A 15,178-nucleotide genomic window follows, 5' to 3' on the forward strand; every position below is an offset into this window, starting at 1 on the left:
CACTTGTCGCCTCCTCCCCTACTTTCCTGTAGTGTAAGATAGATTTTCATACCAAATTTAGTGAGCATGTTATTCCCTTCTTAAGCCACTATTTCTCATCCCAGTATTTTCCTCCGGGGCATCATCTCTTCTGACTCAACTCAAACTGCACTTTCTGTCTATAAGTGTGTGTGTGTGTGTGTGTGTGTGTGTGTGTGTGTGTGTGTGTGTGTGTATAATCCCTCCACCTACCCAAATACTGAGAAAAGTCTCAAGAATTACAAATACCATCTTTCCATGTAGGAATGCATACAGTTCAGCTTTAGAAAGTCCCTTATGATTTCTCTTTCCTGTTCACCTTTTCATGTTTCTCTTGATTCTTGTGTTTGAAAGTCAAATTTTCTCTTCAGTTCTGGTCTTTTCATCATGAATGTTTGAAAGTCTTCCATATCACTGAATGACCATTTATTCCCTTGAAGTATTATATTCAGTTTTGCTGCGTAGGTGATTCTTGGTTTTAATCCCAGTTCCTTTGACTTCTGGAATATCCTCTTCCAAGCCCTTCGATCCCTTAATGTAGAAGCTGCCAGATCCTGTATTATCCTGATTGTATTTCCATAATACTCTAATTGTTTCTTTCTAGCTGCCTGCAATATTTTCTCCTTGACCTGGGAACTCTGAAATTTGGCCACAATATTCCTAGGAGTTTCTGTTTTTGGGTCTCTTCCAGGAGGTGATTGGTGGATTCTTTCAACATTTATTTTGCCCTCTGGTTCTAGAATACCAGGGCAGTTTTCCTTGATAATTTCATGAAAGATAATGTCTGGGCTCTTTTTTTGATCATGGCTTTCAGGTAGTCCCATAATTTTCAAATTGTCTCTCCTGGATCTATTTTCCAGGTCAGTTGTTTTTCCATTGAGATATTTCACATTATCTTCCATTTTTTCATTCCTTTGGTTTTGTTTTGTAACTTCTTGGTTCATCATATGGTCATTAACTTCGTTGAACTCCACTCTTATTTTTAAAGAACTATTTTCTTCAGTGAGTTTTTGAACCTCCTTTTCCATTAGGCTAATTCTGCTTTCTAAAGCCTCCTTCTCCTCATTGGCATTTTGGACCTCTTTTTCCAACTGAGTTAACCTCTTTTTAAAGGTGTTATTTTCCTCAGCATTTTTTTGGTTCTCCTTTAGCAGGCTGCTGACTTGCTTTTCAAGCTCTTCTATGACTTGAACCCATTTCATATTCACTTTGGAGATACTGGAGGCAGAGGCCTTGCCTTCCTCTGACAATATGCCTTGTTCTTCCTCATCTGAAAGGATGGAAGGAGACACCTGTTCACCAAGGAAGTAATATTCTATGGTGTTATTTTTTTTTTCCCTTTTTTGGGCATTTTCCCAGCCAGTTGCTTGACTTATGAATGCTTTGTCAAGAGGAGGGTTCTAGTGCTTCTCTTCTTCCCAGTACAAAGCTGAGATTCAGATTAGCTGCTCCACTCCCCCGGGGGCTTTGGGTAGGGGCAGGGCTGCTACTGAGGGCTGAGGTTCAGATCAGCTACTCAGGTCTGCCTGAGATTTTAAGCTGAGCTCCCTGGACAGTGGACCCAGGATGCTTCCACGTGGCTGCTTCCACGTAGCTGCCTGCCACCTGCTCCTGCTGCTGCTGCTGCTGTTGCTGTGAGAACCCTGTTATCTTCTCGCCCAGCTGGGAAAGCCCTCCCACACTGACCTTTGAAGCTTTCTTTGTCACTTGTGGGTTGAGGGATGTGGGACCCTCCCTGCTGAGAATTCTGCCCTGGAGGTCTGTTCAGGTCCTATTCCTCCCAGTGCTGCGTGGCCAGCCAGGGCTGGGCGCTGCTCCACTCAGTGTCCAGTGGGATAGACCATTCCTTTCGGCCTTCCAGGTTACCTTTGGCTGGAAATCTCTTTCACTCTGTTGTTCTGTGGCTTCTGCTGCTTTAGAATTTGTTGAGAGTAATTTTTTACAGGTATTTTGTGGGCTGTGGGGGAAGTGCTAGACTATAAGCGTCGTTCCACTCTGCCATCTTGGCTCTGTCCCTAGAGTCATTTTTTAAAGGTATTTGGAGAGGTTTGGGGGAGAGCTGAAGCAAGTCCCTGCTTTTCTCTGCCATCTTGGCTGTGCCTCACCCTGGTATACTTTCTACCTGTCTCACCATCTGATGTCTCTGTTGGAAGCTCATCATCATCATCATTCCTCCCCCAACAATGGTGGGTATTCCTCAACGTTCTATCCAGAGACTTCTTCTCTTATTCCTCTCTACTAGGGTTTCCTGAGTCCATGAATTTGTTTTTAAGAAGTATTTTGATAATTATATTTCAATTCCATTGATTTTATTTATAATTCTTAAAAATATTCTCAGAAGAGGCTGTGATAAAAAAAAAAGTTAAGAACCTCTGTTCTCTCTTGTGGTAATTTCATCAGCTCTCAAAGGTTTTACCATCATCTTTCATCTAAATAATTTCCAGATATATATCCAGCACCAGTCTCTGCCCTGAACTTCAGTCCTGCCTCATCATTTGCCTACTGGGCAGATTTTCAAGTATCTTAAACTTAACATGTTTAAAACGGAATTCATTATCTTTATCCCTAAACCTTATCCTCTTTCAAGCTTCCCTATTTCTCTCAAAGACAACCATCATCATTCACGTCTCAAGTTTGTAGTGTTAAGAATTTTCCTGAACTTCTTACACTCCCCCATCCAAAATCTAATCTGTTTCTAAATCTTGCTGTTTCTGCCTCTACAATATATCTTGCATCCTCTTCTGTCCACTCATACATCTACCACATTAATGTAGGCCCTCACCACCTCTTGTCTAGATAATTGCAATAATCTCCTAACTGGTCAAAAATCTTTTTTTGCTCCAACCTACTCTACACATTGCTACCAAAGTAACTGTCATTAGACACAGTTGTGCCCATGACTGTTACTTAACCAACTCCAGGGGCTTCCTTTTGCGTCTAGGATAAAACATAAACTTCTCTGTTTAGCTTTTTTTTAAAGCCTATCTTTCAATCCTCATTAGATATCATTTCCCTGCTGTAATTCAACCAAACTGGCCTTTCTGTTCCTTACACATAACACTCCATCTCCCATTTTTCCGCATGACTGGAATAAGTTCTCTTATCTCTACCTCAGAGTCCTTTTCTTTGTAAAGTTTAAGAAGTACCTCAAATGCCATCTTCTGCATGAAGCCTTTCTCAGTTATTTCGTCTGGCAGTGTTCTCTCTACCTTGTATTTAACTACTATGTATACATTTGCATTTTTGACTTCATACTCATATATATTTATATCCATTTGTTATATTTAACTACTCTGTATACTGAAGTTTTGACTTTATATTTATATTATATATTTTACAACCATTTATTGTATTTAATATTAATTTATGCATTTGCATTTTTTGACTTTATATTTAGGTTAAATATTTTTATGCCTATTTGTTGTTTCCCCCATTAGAATGTAAACTTCAGTGTAAGTAGGGATTGCTTCGTTCTTTGTATCTGTATCCTTAGCACAGTATCTGGCACACAGGAAGTAGATGATTAACAAATACTTGTTGACTGAGGAATAATACACCGACAACTAGGAGAATCAGGAAAAGTTTCCTCTATGAAGTAGCACTGGACTGAGACATGAAGGTAGCTAAAGATTCTAGGAGGTAAAGAGGAGAAAGTACATTTCTGACATGGGAGACAGCCTGAGCAAAGACATGGAGAAGGAAGATGAAACGGTAAGTTTGGGCGAAAGCATGTGCATCAGTTATTTTGGTATGTAGAGTGAATTGGGGAAGAATGTGAAAAGTCTGGAAACATGGAAATGAGGCAGGTTGTGACAATCTTTATATGCCAAATAGAAGCAGTCATATTTTAGCCTACAGACAATATGGAGCCATTAGGAACCTCTTGAACAAGAGTTGAGATGGTCAGACTTGTGTTTTAAAAATATCAATTTGTCAGCTATGTGGAGGAAGCAATGGGAAAGGGAGAGTCTAGAAGACAGAAAACTACATAGGCTTTTACAAAAATAAAGGTGAAAAGTATATTAGTGTGGTGACTGAGTAGAGAGAAGAGGACAGATTATGTTGTGGAGAAAGAATTGATAAGATTGTCAACTGAATCGATATGTAGCATGAGGAAGAGGGAGGAATCAGAGATGTCACGGAGGTTGATAACCAGAAGGATGGGTGATTGTGCCTTTAATAGAAATAAGGAAACTGGAAGGAGGTAGATTCGGGGGATGAGATCATGAGTTCCATTTTGGTAATGTTGAGTTTGAAGTATTTAGGCGATATCCAGGTGAAGTTATCTAGCATGCATTTGGTGATCTGGGTCTAGATGCCTGGAAAATTATTGGGGGTATATACACATACACATATGTACATATTGTTCAGTCATTTCAGTTCTGTTCAAATCTTCGTGACCCCATTTAGGGTTTTCTGGACAAAGATATAGGAGTGTTTTGCCATTTCCTGCTCCAGCTCATTTTAAAGATGAGGAAACCAAGGCAAGCAGGGTTAAGAGATCTGCCCAGGATCATACAGCTAGTGTCCTAGGTCATATCTGAACTTAAGTTTTCCTGACTCCAGGGCACACACATACATGCACACACATGGAGATGAACCCATGAGAACTGACAGGATCACTAAGAAAGAGAATATAGAAAAGATGGCCCAGGACAGACCAAGGGAGGGAGCATCCAGAAGGAGATAGTGGAAGGACTACTATGGGTAATGTACAAAGAATTAATCAGGAAAAAAAATAAAAGGATTGCTATGTAGCAGTGAGATCCTAGTTCAGGTAAGATAAAACAAATTATGTAGTGCTGACTGCCTGAAGGAATTAAGTATTAGAGTAATTCAAGGCCACAGGCATTTATGAAGGGCTTACTTATTAGGCACTATGCTAAATGCTGGAGATGCAAAGAAAAGCAAAAATAAAAATAGTCCCTGCATTCCAAGAGCTCATAGTCTAAAAGGGGAGACAACATGCAAATGACTGTACAAAGAAGACAGAGACATAGTAGAAGGAAGATAATGTTAGGGAGAAGACCCTAACATAATAATAATTTTAGGTCTAAACCCATAGGGAATTTGTTAATGGTACAATGGAGATTTCAAAGTGTTTATGTTGTTGTTCTGATATAGTCATAAAGCCCAATTAGAGCAGAGAAGGGTGAATATTCTTTGCTGGTACATAAATCTAAGCTCATAATATCTGTGACAAAATTTATTTAGTATGGACAGAAGATCAGTATAAGCCTCAGGGAGAAGGAATTCTTAATGTTAGTATTGGGGGGAGCCTCAGATTCTGGTTGGGTTTCTAAGAGGAAATAAAGCAGAAAAGGTAATAGAGGGCCTTCTACTTAAGGCAGGCCCCAGCAATGCTTCACAGAGGAGATGCTTAATAAATGCTTCTTGACTTGACTTCACTGCGTACTTCCTTGCCATGCAGACAGCCTCTCCAAACATTTTGCATGCCCTGCCTCTCTAGAAAGCCATAGCAATGTAGGAGTTGTCATGAGGTCACATTTTGAGAAACAGATGAAAAAATTCTGAAATGTAGGGAGAATCCCACCTACCCTTCTTGTAACTGCTCATTAGCAGATTCCTCTGCAACAAGAATTTCATATTCCTCAGCAGCATATCTGTCCCAATCAGAAGGTTCAGGGCCATCATTCTCAACATCCTAATTAAAAAGAAGAGATAAAAGAAATGAAATAAGTTTTGGACAAAGAATTCATGACGAAAACTAAGATATGTATTGGAAGGTAATGTTTTTCAGAGTGAACAATTGTCCATCTGAAAAATGTTTCACTTCAACATGTGTATATCAGGCATATTCTGACATCAGAAAAATTAGTTATCAATCCCACCTCCTGATTTGTTGTCCTCATGTTCCTCAGCTGAGAGGAAGCAAAACTTGACAATGGATTACCCAAATATAGAGACTGGAAAAAGGATAAAAATACTCACTAAACCATGACAGTAGAAGTGTGTTGTGTTTCTTACCAACTGCAACATCTCCTTGTAATTAAATTCTCAAAACCACTGGAAGTTATTCAACACTTGCAAAACTCTAGGATTATTTGCATTTTGGAAGGCTTAATGCTGAAATACTGGGCATGCAATGGTAAAGTAAGAAGGATGACTTTTGTTAAACTAGCAATAATCTTACTTTATGTTCACCGGATAAATGAGCCAAATGTTAATTTTGAAGGTAGTTTGCATCTTAACAGCTACATAGGTTACAGAGTAGACAAGAGAGTTATTTTTAATGACTCCAGGCTCCCGCCTGAAACAAATCTCATCTTTTAAAATATCAGTATATTTCTTGTAATGCTGCATAGCTAAATCGCATAGAAAGCCAAAGCCTCCAAAGGCTTAATGATGCAGGTCATTCAAAGAGTAATGGAAAGGGACATGATAGATGAAAGTAGGCTTCAAAATATTGGCAATGAAGAACTGTGCAGGAGAATAATTATGGAGATGATATCAGAAAAGTGTAAATGGAAATGGAATTGGTCATATAGAAGAGCTAGGGATATAACCTATGAATAACTTGTGAACTACATAGATCTATGCAGAGTGGAGAGACATAAAAGAAGGTTCCTTTTCTGCTGCTGATTTCGATCCTCTGAAAAATTTATGAGAGGATGTGTGCAGGAATCTCAAAGGATGAGAAAGCTTGGATAGACTGTAATTCAGACCTTTGGAGAGAGTGAAATCATGGATCCATCAAAGTACTGAATTATTCTCTGAAGGAATTCTCTTGACTAACCAAAGATTTTTAATCACCTTTAATCCAGCTTTGCTTGGATTCGTACATAGCATTTCTCTAGACTTTTGTACAAATGTTTTTATTATAAAAATATCTTGGGGGGGCGGAGCCAAGATGGCAGAGTAGAAAGACGCACATACACATAGCTCTGAACCCACAACCCATAGAATGGCTACAGGGAAGTAACTCACGGCGAATTCCGCACCCAGAGGCCACGGAACATTGGAGTGAGGGAGATTTCTGTTCCAGAGAGACCTGCAAACCTCTCGCGGGGGGTCCTTCGCGCGGCGGACTGGGCGCCGGGACTGGGAGCTGAGTGCAGCCCTGCCGCGGCCGCAGCACCGAGAGGAAAAGATCCGAGCAGGCTTCACAGACAGGATCTCCAGCGGCCACGCGGGTCCCTCCACCCACAGAGGGATCTGCAAACCTCTCGCAAAAGGTCCGTCGCGCTGCAGACACAAAGCCCAGCCCAGACCTGCTGCGGCCACGGCTGCGGCACCGAGAGAAACAGATCCGAGCAGGCTTCAGGGACGGGATCTCCAGCGGCCGCACAAGTCCCTCCACCCGCAGGTGACAGGGGTGGGTGAGAGAGTCTCTTTGGCGGGTCGAGAGGGGAGTGGGGTGCCCCCATAATTCAGGCCCCCCCCCGGGAGGTAGAAGCTGAGAGGTGGCTGCAGACAGGGGCTCCCCAAGCGGGCGGGAGCCTGAATCCATTGCGGAAGGTCTGTGCATAAACCCCCTGAGGGAACTGAGCCCGACCTCAGCACCAGAACATAATCTCATACTGAATAGCAGCCCTGCCCCCGCCAAAAGCCCTGAGGCTGGAAGCAGCATTTGAATCTCAGACCACAAACACGGGCTGGGAGGATCAGGAGGTGAGGTGGGTGTGAGGAAAATATTCAGAGGTCAAGTCACTGGCTGGGAAAATGCCCAGAAAAGGGAAAAGAAATAAGACTATAGAGGGTTACTTTCTTGGCGAACAGGCATTTCCTCCCTTCCTTTCTGATGAGGAAGAACAATGCTTACCATCAGGCAAAGACACAGAAATCAAGGCTTCTGTGTCCCAGCCCACCCAATGGGCTCAGGCCATGGAAGAGCTCAAAAAGAATTTTGAAAATCAAGTTAGAGAGGTGGAGGAAAAGCTGGGAAGAGAAATGAGAGACATGAAGTCAAAGCATGAACAGCAGATCAGCTCCCTGCTAAGGGAGACCCAAAAAAATGTTGAAGAAATTAACACCTTGAAAACTAGCCTAACTCAATTGGCAAAAGAGGTTCAAAAAGCCAATGAGGAGAAGAATGCTTTCAAAAGCAGAATTAGCCAAATGGAAAAGGAGATTCAAAAGCTCACTGAAGAAAATAGTTCTTTCAAAATTAGAATGGCACAGATGGAGGCTAATGACTTTATGCAAAACCAAGAAATCACAGAACAAAGAGAGAAGAATGGAAAAATGGAAGATAATGTGAAATATCTCATTGGAAAAACAACAGACCTGGAAAATAGATCCAGGAGAGACAATTTAAAAATTATGGGACTACCTGAAAGCCATGATCAAAAGAAGAGCCTAGACATCATCTTTCATGAAATTATCAAGGAAAACTGCCCTGAGATTCTAGAACCAGAGGGCAAAATAAATATTCAAGGAATCCACAGAACACCGCCTGAAAGAGATCCAAAAAGAGAAACTCCTAGGAACATTGTGGCCAAATTCCAGAGTTCCCAGGTCAAGGAGAAAATACTGCAGGCAGCTAGAAAGAAACAATTCAAGTATTGTGGAAATACAATCAGGATAACACAAGATCTAGCAGCCTCTACATTAAGGGATCGAAGGGCATGGAACAGTATATTCCAGAAGTCAAAGGAACTAGGACTAAAAACCAAGAATCACCTACCCAGCAAAACTGACTATAATACTTCAGGGGAAAAAATGGTCTTTCAATGAAATAGAGGATTTTCAAGTATTCTTGATGAAAAGACCAGAGCTGAAAAGAAAATTTGACTTTCAAACACAAGAATGAAGAGAACCATGAAAAGGTGAACAGCAAAGTGAAGTCATAAGGGACTTACTAAAGCTGAACTGTTTACATTCCTACATGGAAAGACAATATTTGTAACTCTTGAAACATTTCAGTATCTGGGTACTGGGTGGGATTACACATGCACACACGCTCACATACATAGAGACAGAGTGCACAGAGTGAATTGAATAGGATGGGATCATATCTTTAAAACAAAATGAAATCAAGCAGTGAGAGAGAAATATATTGGGAAGAGAAAGGGAGAAATTGAATGGGGCAAATTATCTCTCATAAAAGAGGCAATCAAAAGACTCATTAGTGGAGGGATAAAGAGGGGAGGTGAGAGAAAAACATGAAGTCTACTCTCATCACATTCCACTAAAGAAAAGAATAAAGTGCACACTCATTTTGGTAGGAAAACCTATCTCACAATACAGGAAAGTGGGGGATAAGGGGACAAGCAGGGTGGGGGGGATGATAGAAGGGAGGGCATGAGGAGGAGAGTGCAATTCGAGGTCGACACTCATGGGGAGGGATAGGATCAAAAGAGAATAGAAGTAATGGGGGACAGGATAGGATGGAGGGAAATATAGTTAGTCCTATACAACACAACTATTATGGAAGTCATTTGCAAAACTACACAGATATGGCCTATATTGAATTGCTTGCCTTCCAAAGGGAAGGGGTGGGGAGGGAGGGAGGAAGAGAAGTCGGAACCCAAAGTGTTAGGATCAACTGTCGAGTAATGTTCTTGCCACTAGGAAATAAGAAAAACAGGTAAAGGGGTATAGAAAGCTATCTGCCCCTACAGGACAAAAGAGAAGATGGAGACAAGGGCAGAGAGGGATGATAGAAGAGAGAGCAGATTGGTCATAGGGGCAATTAGAATGCTTGGTGTTTGGGGGGGGAGGGGATAAAAGGGGAGAAAATTTGTAACCCAAAATTTTGTGAAAATGAATGTTAAAAGTTAAATAAATAAATTTAATAAAAAAAAAAATATCTTACTAGTATAACTAGATCTTAAGGGACTGGATATCTTTCTTTTATGCTTAGTTAATTCTCAGTAATTCCTCTTAGTTCCATTAACTTAGTAATATTGTGTAGTCAGTGGTACTTGATGAAAATGAATGATGTGGTGACTGTACCATTGGAGGGAAATAGCTGCTTCAGGGAGAACAAATTTACCAAAGGAAAGAGGGAGAATTGTGGGTGGGGTAGAAATCTAGTTAGGTAGGACTAGAAGTGTCAATGACTACCCAATGAATAGTGATTGATTTAATTCAGCAAATATAAAGGATGGTCTTTAATGCAGTGCCAAAGGGTTGTTTAATTCACTTGAATAAAGATACGAATAAAATAGCATGCTTATCAATTATGCAGACTACATAAAACTGGGAGGTGAGGATAATGATTACAGTGGATGACAGACTGGAACAATGAGTTGAATCTAGTAAGATTATATTTAATAAATGTAAAATCCTACATCTGGGGTTCAAACTCCCCTCTCCCTACCAAACAACCCAACTATTGTAAGGTTGAGATGTGGCTAACCGATAGTTCATGTCAAAACAGCTTATGAGATTTTAGCAATGTGAAAAATGACAGGTGACAATAAAAAAAACTAATGTGATTTTAGGGGATATTAACAGAAGAATAATGTCCAGCATGATTCTTAAAAAACCAACTGTACACAAAAATTCATACGGTCTAACACAAACCCCTTGTTCTTTCTCATATACTGTTGAAATATTTTTATTTGAAATATATTTGTGACTGTTAACTTCACAATAAAAGAAAATTCTCCAGGTTGTCTTACTTTGTATTTATCTTATTAGTGAGTTGGAGCCTTCTTTCATGTAGTTGTTGATAGTCTGCAATTCTGTTTGTTCATCTAACCAAGTTGTTTTAATAAGTTGGGCTGGTAATGCTCTAAGTACGTATGTTGTCTCATCCTTAGTCCTTTTGTTAATTTAATACTTACTTTGACAACTAAGTTTGAAAGATTCTTTACAGAATTTCTCCAGCTCTCCAGCCTTTGCAATGAGTGTTCATACATGGGCTTTCTTATTTTCATAAGCAGTTTGCTTCAGTTTCCTTATAATCACTGTGAATACTATAAGTTGAGATGAACAAGTGTTTCATCAAAAGATCATTTGTTCTATTTGAGTACAGAACAAAACCAACCGACAACTCTTCTATTTGAATTCTTGATGAGAATCTTTTAGCCGCCTTTCCATGTCCTTCCAACATTTTTATGTCTTCTAGTTTCATTTATTACAAGGATATGTATTAAGGATGTGGTTCTCTTCCTTCAGGATATTAAGTTTGTTGATTGTTGGACAAAGGCTGCACATTTACATGGATTCTAAAAACTAATTCTTGGCACCCTCTTTCCCCTTTTCTATTACCCTGCCACTGTGGAAGGAGGTTATAAAGGACTGTTTATTTTGCATTTTGAATTTCATGGATTACTGTGACCAAAAAACCAAAAACATCCTCTTTGGTGGCCAGCCTTCTGATGATGAGCTTCTCTGTACTTCATCAATAGCTTTTCCTGGGATAGTAGATACATTCTGTCATGGGTTCACACTCAAACCTTTTCTATTGTGTAGAAACTGCCAAAGAATGCATTCTACTGTACACCTTTTAAAAATCCAGGGTTACCTCCACGCTACAATGATGTACTAATGTGGTACTTGAATGTGCTGAGTTATTTTCACAACTTGATTCAAATTATTTTTTCATAATTCTTTTCAATCATGGCAGATGCTCATCATCTGGACATAAAAATTAATTTCCAGGTTAATATGCTATTTTTTTAGAATTCCTAAAGGTGCAAAATGTATAGAGTGTAAAACTTGTCTGAAAGATCTCAGAATTCTGTGACACTTGTGGTCCTGATTTTTTTTTAAAGCTACATGGTGTAGTGGAAAGAATACTGAATGAGTGTCTAGTTTTGTGCCTTTCTCAGTTACCAGTTGTGTGATTACAGACAAGTTATTTCCCCTAGCTTCAATTTTTGTATGATGAGTTGTTGACTAGATGGACTGTAAGCTCTAGAGTTCTTGGATAAGCCTATAGATGTCAAAAACAAAATACTGTGAGAGGCATTTTTTCCAAACCTTTTTTTGAAGCAACTTGTTCATAGATTAACTTAAACACAGGTGGGCTTGCTGTCATGAGAGATATTTTACTTGGATCTCGGATCTTCCACCTCCACTTCTCTGACCAAATGCTTTATGCATGCCTTCAATCTACGTGTCAATATGCTATATGATACGATATATGATTTGCTGCTTCTTTTAAGAAGAGGCTTCTCAGGATAGTTTGGAAACTAATATGTTGAATTTATTATATGTATATTTTGAAAACCTATGATCTTGTATCATTTATTGCTGGATGCAATAATATTAAATCACAATGATACCTTTTGCACTGCAAAGGGATCTCTCTGTTCATGGTCCAGGTATTTCTCTAGATTAAAGAAGGTGTCATAAAAAATATGAGCCATTCTGCATCTCTTCAGGTCTCTGAGAGTTATTTTACCTGCATAAAGAGCAAAGTGGGTAATTTCATCAAAAGCTTATCAGGTGAAATAAATTTTGTCCAGTTTAAAAACAACATGTACATGTTTTGTTATTATAAAATACATTTTTCCGACAAAAGGTTTATTATAAATGATTTAGTTTACACTGTATTAGAAATGCTAACTTTGGTAAAGAATACATGAAAGACCTCTGCATTCAATAGACTTGTACTTTAAGGAAGAATTGGAGGAGTTAAAACAATTTAAGGTCATTTTGGGTTATGCCACTCAACATACGTGTTCTATAAAGTTTGGTGTAGTAGAAAGAACAATGGATTCAAAATCACAAGACATGAATTTGTATTTTTGCTTTACCTGCATGTAAACCTAAAGCCAGGATCTTTTCTGAGCCCCAGTTTCCTCATCTGCAGAACAATTTGTGCTATCTTACCTTTTAGGACTGTTGCAAAGCTTAAATGCAATAATGTATGTTAAGCATTTTGAGACTTTGAAAGACTGTAAAAATGTCTACTATTGAACTGTAAATGAACAGGGTATACAATAAACTGGTATTACCATCAAGTTCTGGCTTCACCAGGTCAAGCATCTGGCAGAGCAAGTCATGGAACGGCAATGGTTCAATCCCCATGGCTTCCATTCTTTCACACTGTTCTTCATAGAAATATTCAAGTTCATACATGGAGAGCACACCATCCCCATCCAAATCCATACAGCGGAACCAATATTCAATGCTAATAAATAAAGAAACAATATAAAATATACTACTTTATTGCATCAGTTTCTGAAGTATTCACTGTCCTTTATTAATTTATTTGTATTTCTGCACACACACTTAATCATACTATTTTGTCTTGTGATATGAGCAAATTGTCCTATGTTAAAAATAAAGGCTTCCAACATATACTATTAGATTTAAAAATTGCTATCTTTGCTTATTATCAATGTATATAGTTTTAAAAAACTATAACGCAAGGACTGGGAATTTTCAAGCAAAGGGCAATGTTTTATGGGAAAAACAATTGAGAGTCATATAAGCAAAAAGTAACTTAATTTAGCTTTTCTAAAATGTGAATTAAAATGTTTTAACATTGCAAATATACAACTATTAAAAATACAAAATTATAAAGTATATTATCCAGTTTTATTTAAAAGATTTAAATTCTATTTCAAATTTGGAAGCAGAAATGTTTTAAAGCTCTTGCCTCATTTCTAGTTGAGAATAATAAGTATAAGAGTAATTAATATACGTTTTTGTACAGGAAAAGGTCTACTTTCATAGAATAATGGCATCTTCTAAACTTTTACAGGATATTGATTTTAAAGATATTTAAAATTATATTGTGTTTTTACATAATATATGCAAAAACAGGATTTATATACACTGTAAAAGAAATAAAATCTGCATTATACATTACTCTGTTTCCAGCCTAGCCATTTTCTTGTCATTTGTACTATCTCTGGGCCACTGGATTTCACCCTCTTCCCTGCCTGATGCTGTACCTTCTTGGGTACCATCCTCAGTTTTGGATCTCTGACTCTGGGGCCTGGGTGGCTCTGATTGGTGACCTCCTCTGTCTAGCTAGTCCCAGTTATGATTCACAATCCACTTGGACCATTATCTTGGGCTATCCATGTTGCCCCTCTCTGTACCCACTAGATTTTGCGATCTCCTAACACAATCCTCCCATCCCTTTCCAGATCTGGAACTGTAACTGACATTGCTAATTTAAAGAGCATGCCAATTAACAGTCCCCTATCACCTTCCCCTGACATCCCAAACCAAACCATCCCACCCTTGCCCACTATTCTGTTGTGTTTTCTTTCCTCTTATTACAAGTTCCTTAAAGGTAAGAATTGTAGCCTTAGCAAAGTACTTAGCACAAAGTAACTACTTTACAAATGCTTTTTCATTCCTTCACACCTGATTGCCTATGCAAGGAATAGTTTCTGTAGAAATATTTTTGATTAGTTTCTTATTATGATGAGAAGTCAAATACTATAAAATTATGTCATATCCATGATACATTGATTGTTTCTCTTTGAAGTAACTTCAAAATACAGTGCTTCAGCATGCTTCAACTCAAACTGTGTTAAGCATAATGTAGCACAGAAAGTTAACTTAGAAATCATACCTTGTCAGATTTCTTTTATCTTCTTCAGAGATCAGAAACCATACAAAATCTGCATAACTCATTCTTCCCTCTTTTTGCACAACATTCCCCCTAAAAAAAGATATGTAAGTGAAAATTCCAGGGCAGTATCTTGGATAAATTCAGTGGGATGACAGTCAGAGGTCATAGTAACATTTTTCTGTTAAAGGTTTGTAATTTTGTTTCAAGAACATTTAAATTAGCAAAATGTATATATATTTTAAGTTAATGTTCCAATGAGTGGCTTAACCTATTTGTTAAGACTGAGAAATTAAAACTAGGCATTTGTAAATATTCAAATTAACCAAAGGTTTATCTATTTTATTGTTTTTTTTCTTAAAACCAGTTCTTAGTTTTATTTATTAGTTCAATAGTTTTCTTAATCACAATTTTATTAATTTCTCCTTTAGTTTTCAGAACTTCTAATCTGGTATTTAATTGGGGACTTTTAATTTGTTCTTTTTCTAACTTTTTTTAGTTGCATGGCTGATTCACTGACCTCCTCTTTTTCTCTTTTATACCTGTAAGCACAGAAAGATATAAAACTTCCCCTAAGAATGGCTTTTGCTGCATCCTATAAGTTTTGGTATGTTGTCTCATTATTGTCATTCTCTTGGATGAAGTTATTCATTGTTCTACAATTTTTCTGACCTAACTCATTCTTAGGATTATTTAGTTTCTAATTAATTT

The 15,178-nt window shown here is 38.3% G+C and overlaps 1 protein-coding gene across 2 annotated transcripts in view; it reads right to left on the reverse strand.

Moving 5' to 3' along the window:
* PPP2R3A (protein phosphatase 2 regulatory subunit B''alpha) overlaps positions 1-15,178 on the reverse strand; it is a 209,327-nt gene that overhangs the window by 21,049 nt on the left and 173,100 nt on the right. For both annotated transcript variants that reach the window (XM_072613579.1, XM_072613580.1), the window contains 4 exons: positions 14,471-14,560; positions 12,894-13,069; positions 12,219-12,337; positions 5,577-5,683 (listed from right to left, as the gene is read on the reverse strand). In XM_072613579.1, coding sequence (XP_072469680.1) covers positions 5,577-5,683; positions 12,219-12,337; positions 12,894-13,069; positions 14,471-14,560 — 492 coding nt within the window. The remainder of the gene's footprint in view (positions 1-5,576; positions 5,684-12,218; positions 12,338-12,893; positions 13,070-14,470; positions 14,561-15,178) is intronic.

The sequence above is a fragment of the Notamacropus eugenii genome, chromosome 5 (assembly GCF_028372415.1).
Source record: "Notamacropus eugenii isolate mMacEug1 chromosome 5, mMacEug1.pri_v2, whole genome shotgun sequence".
NCBI lineage: Eukaryota > Metazoa > Chordata > Mammalia > Diprotodontia > Macropodidae > Notamacropus > Notamacropus eugenii.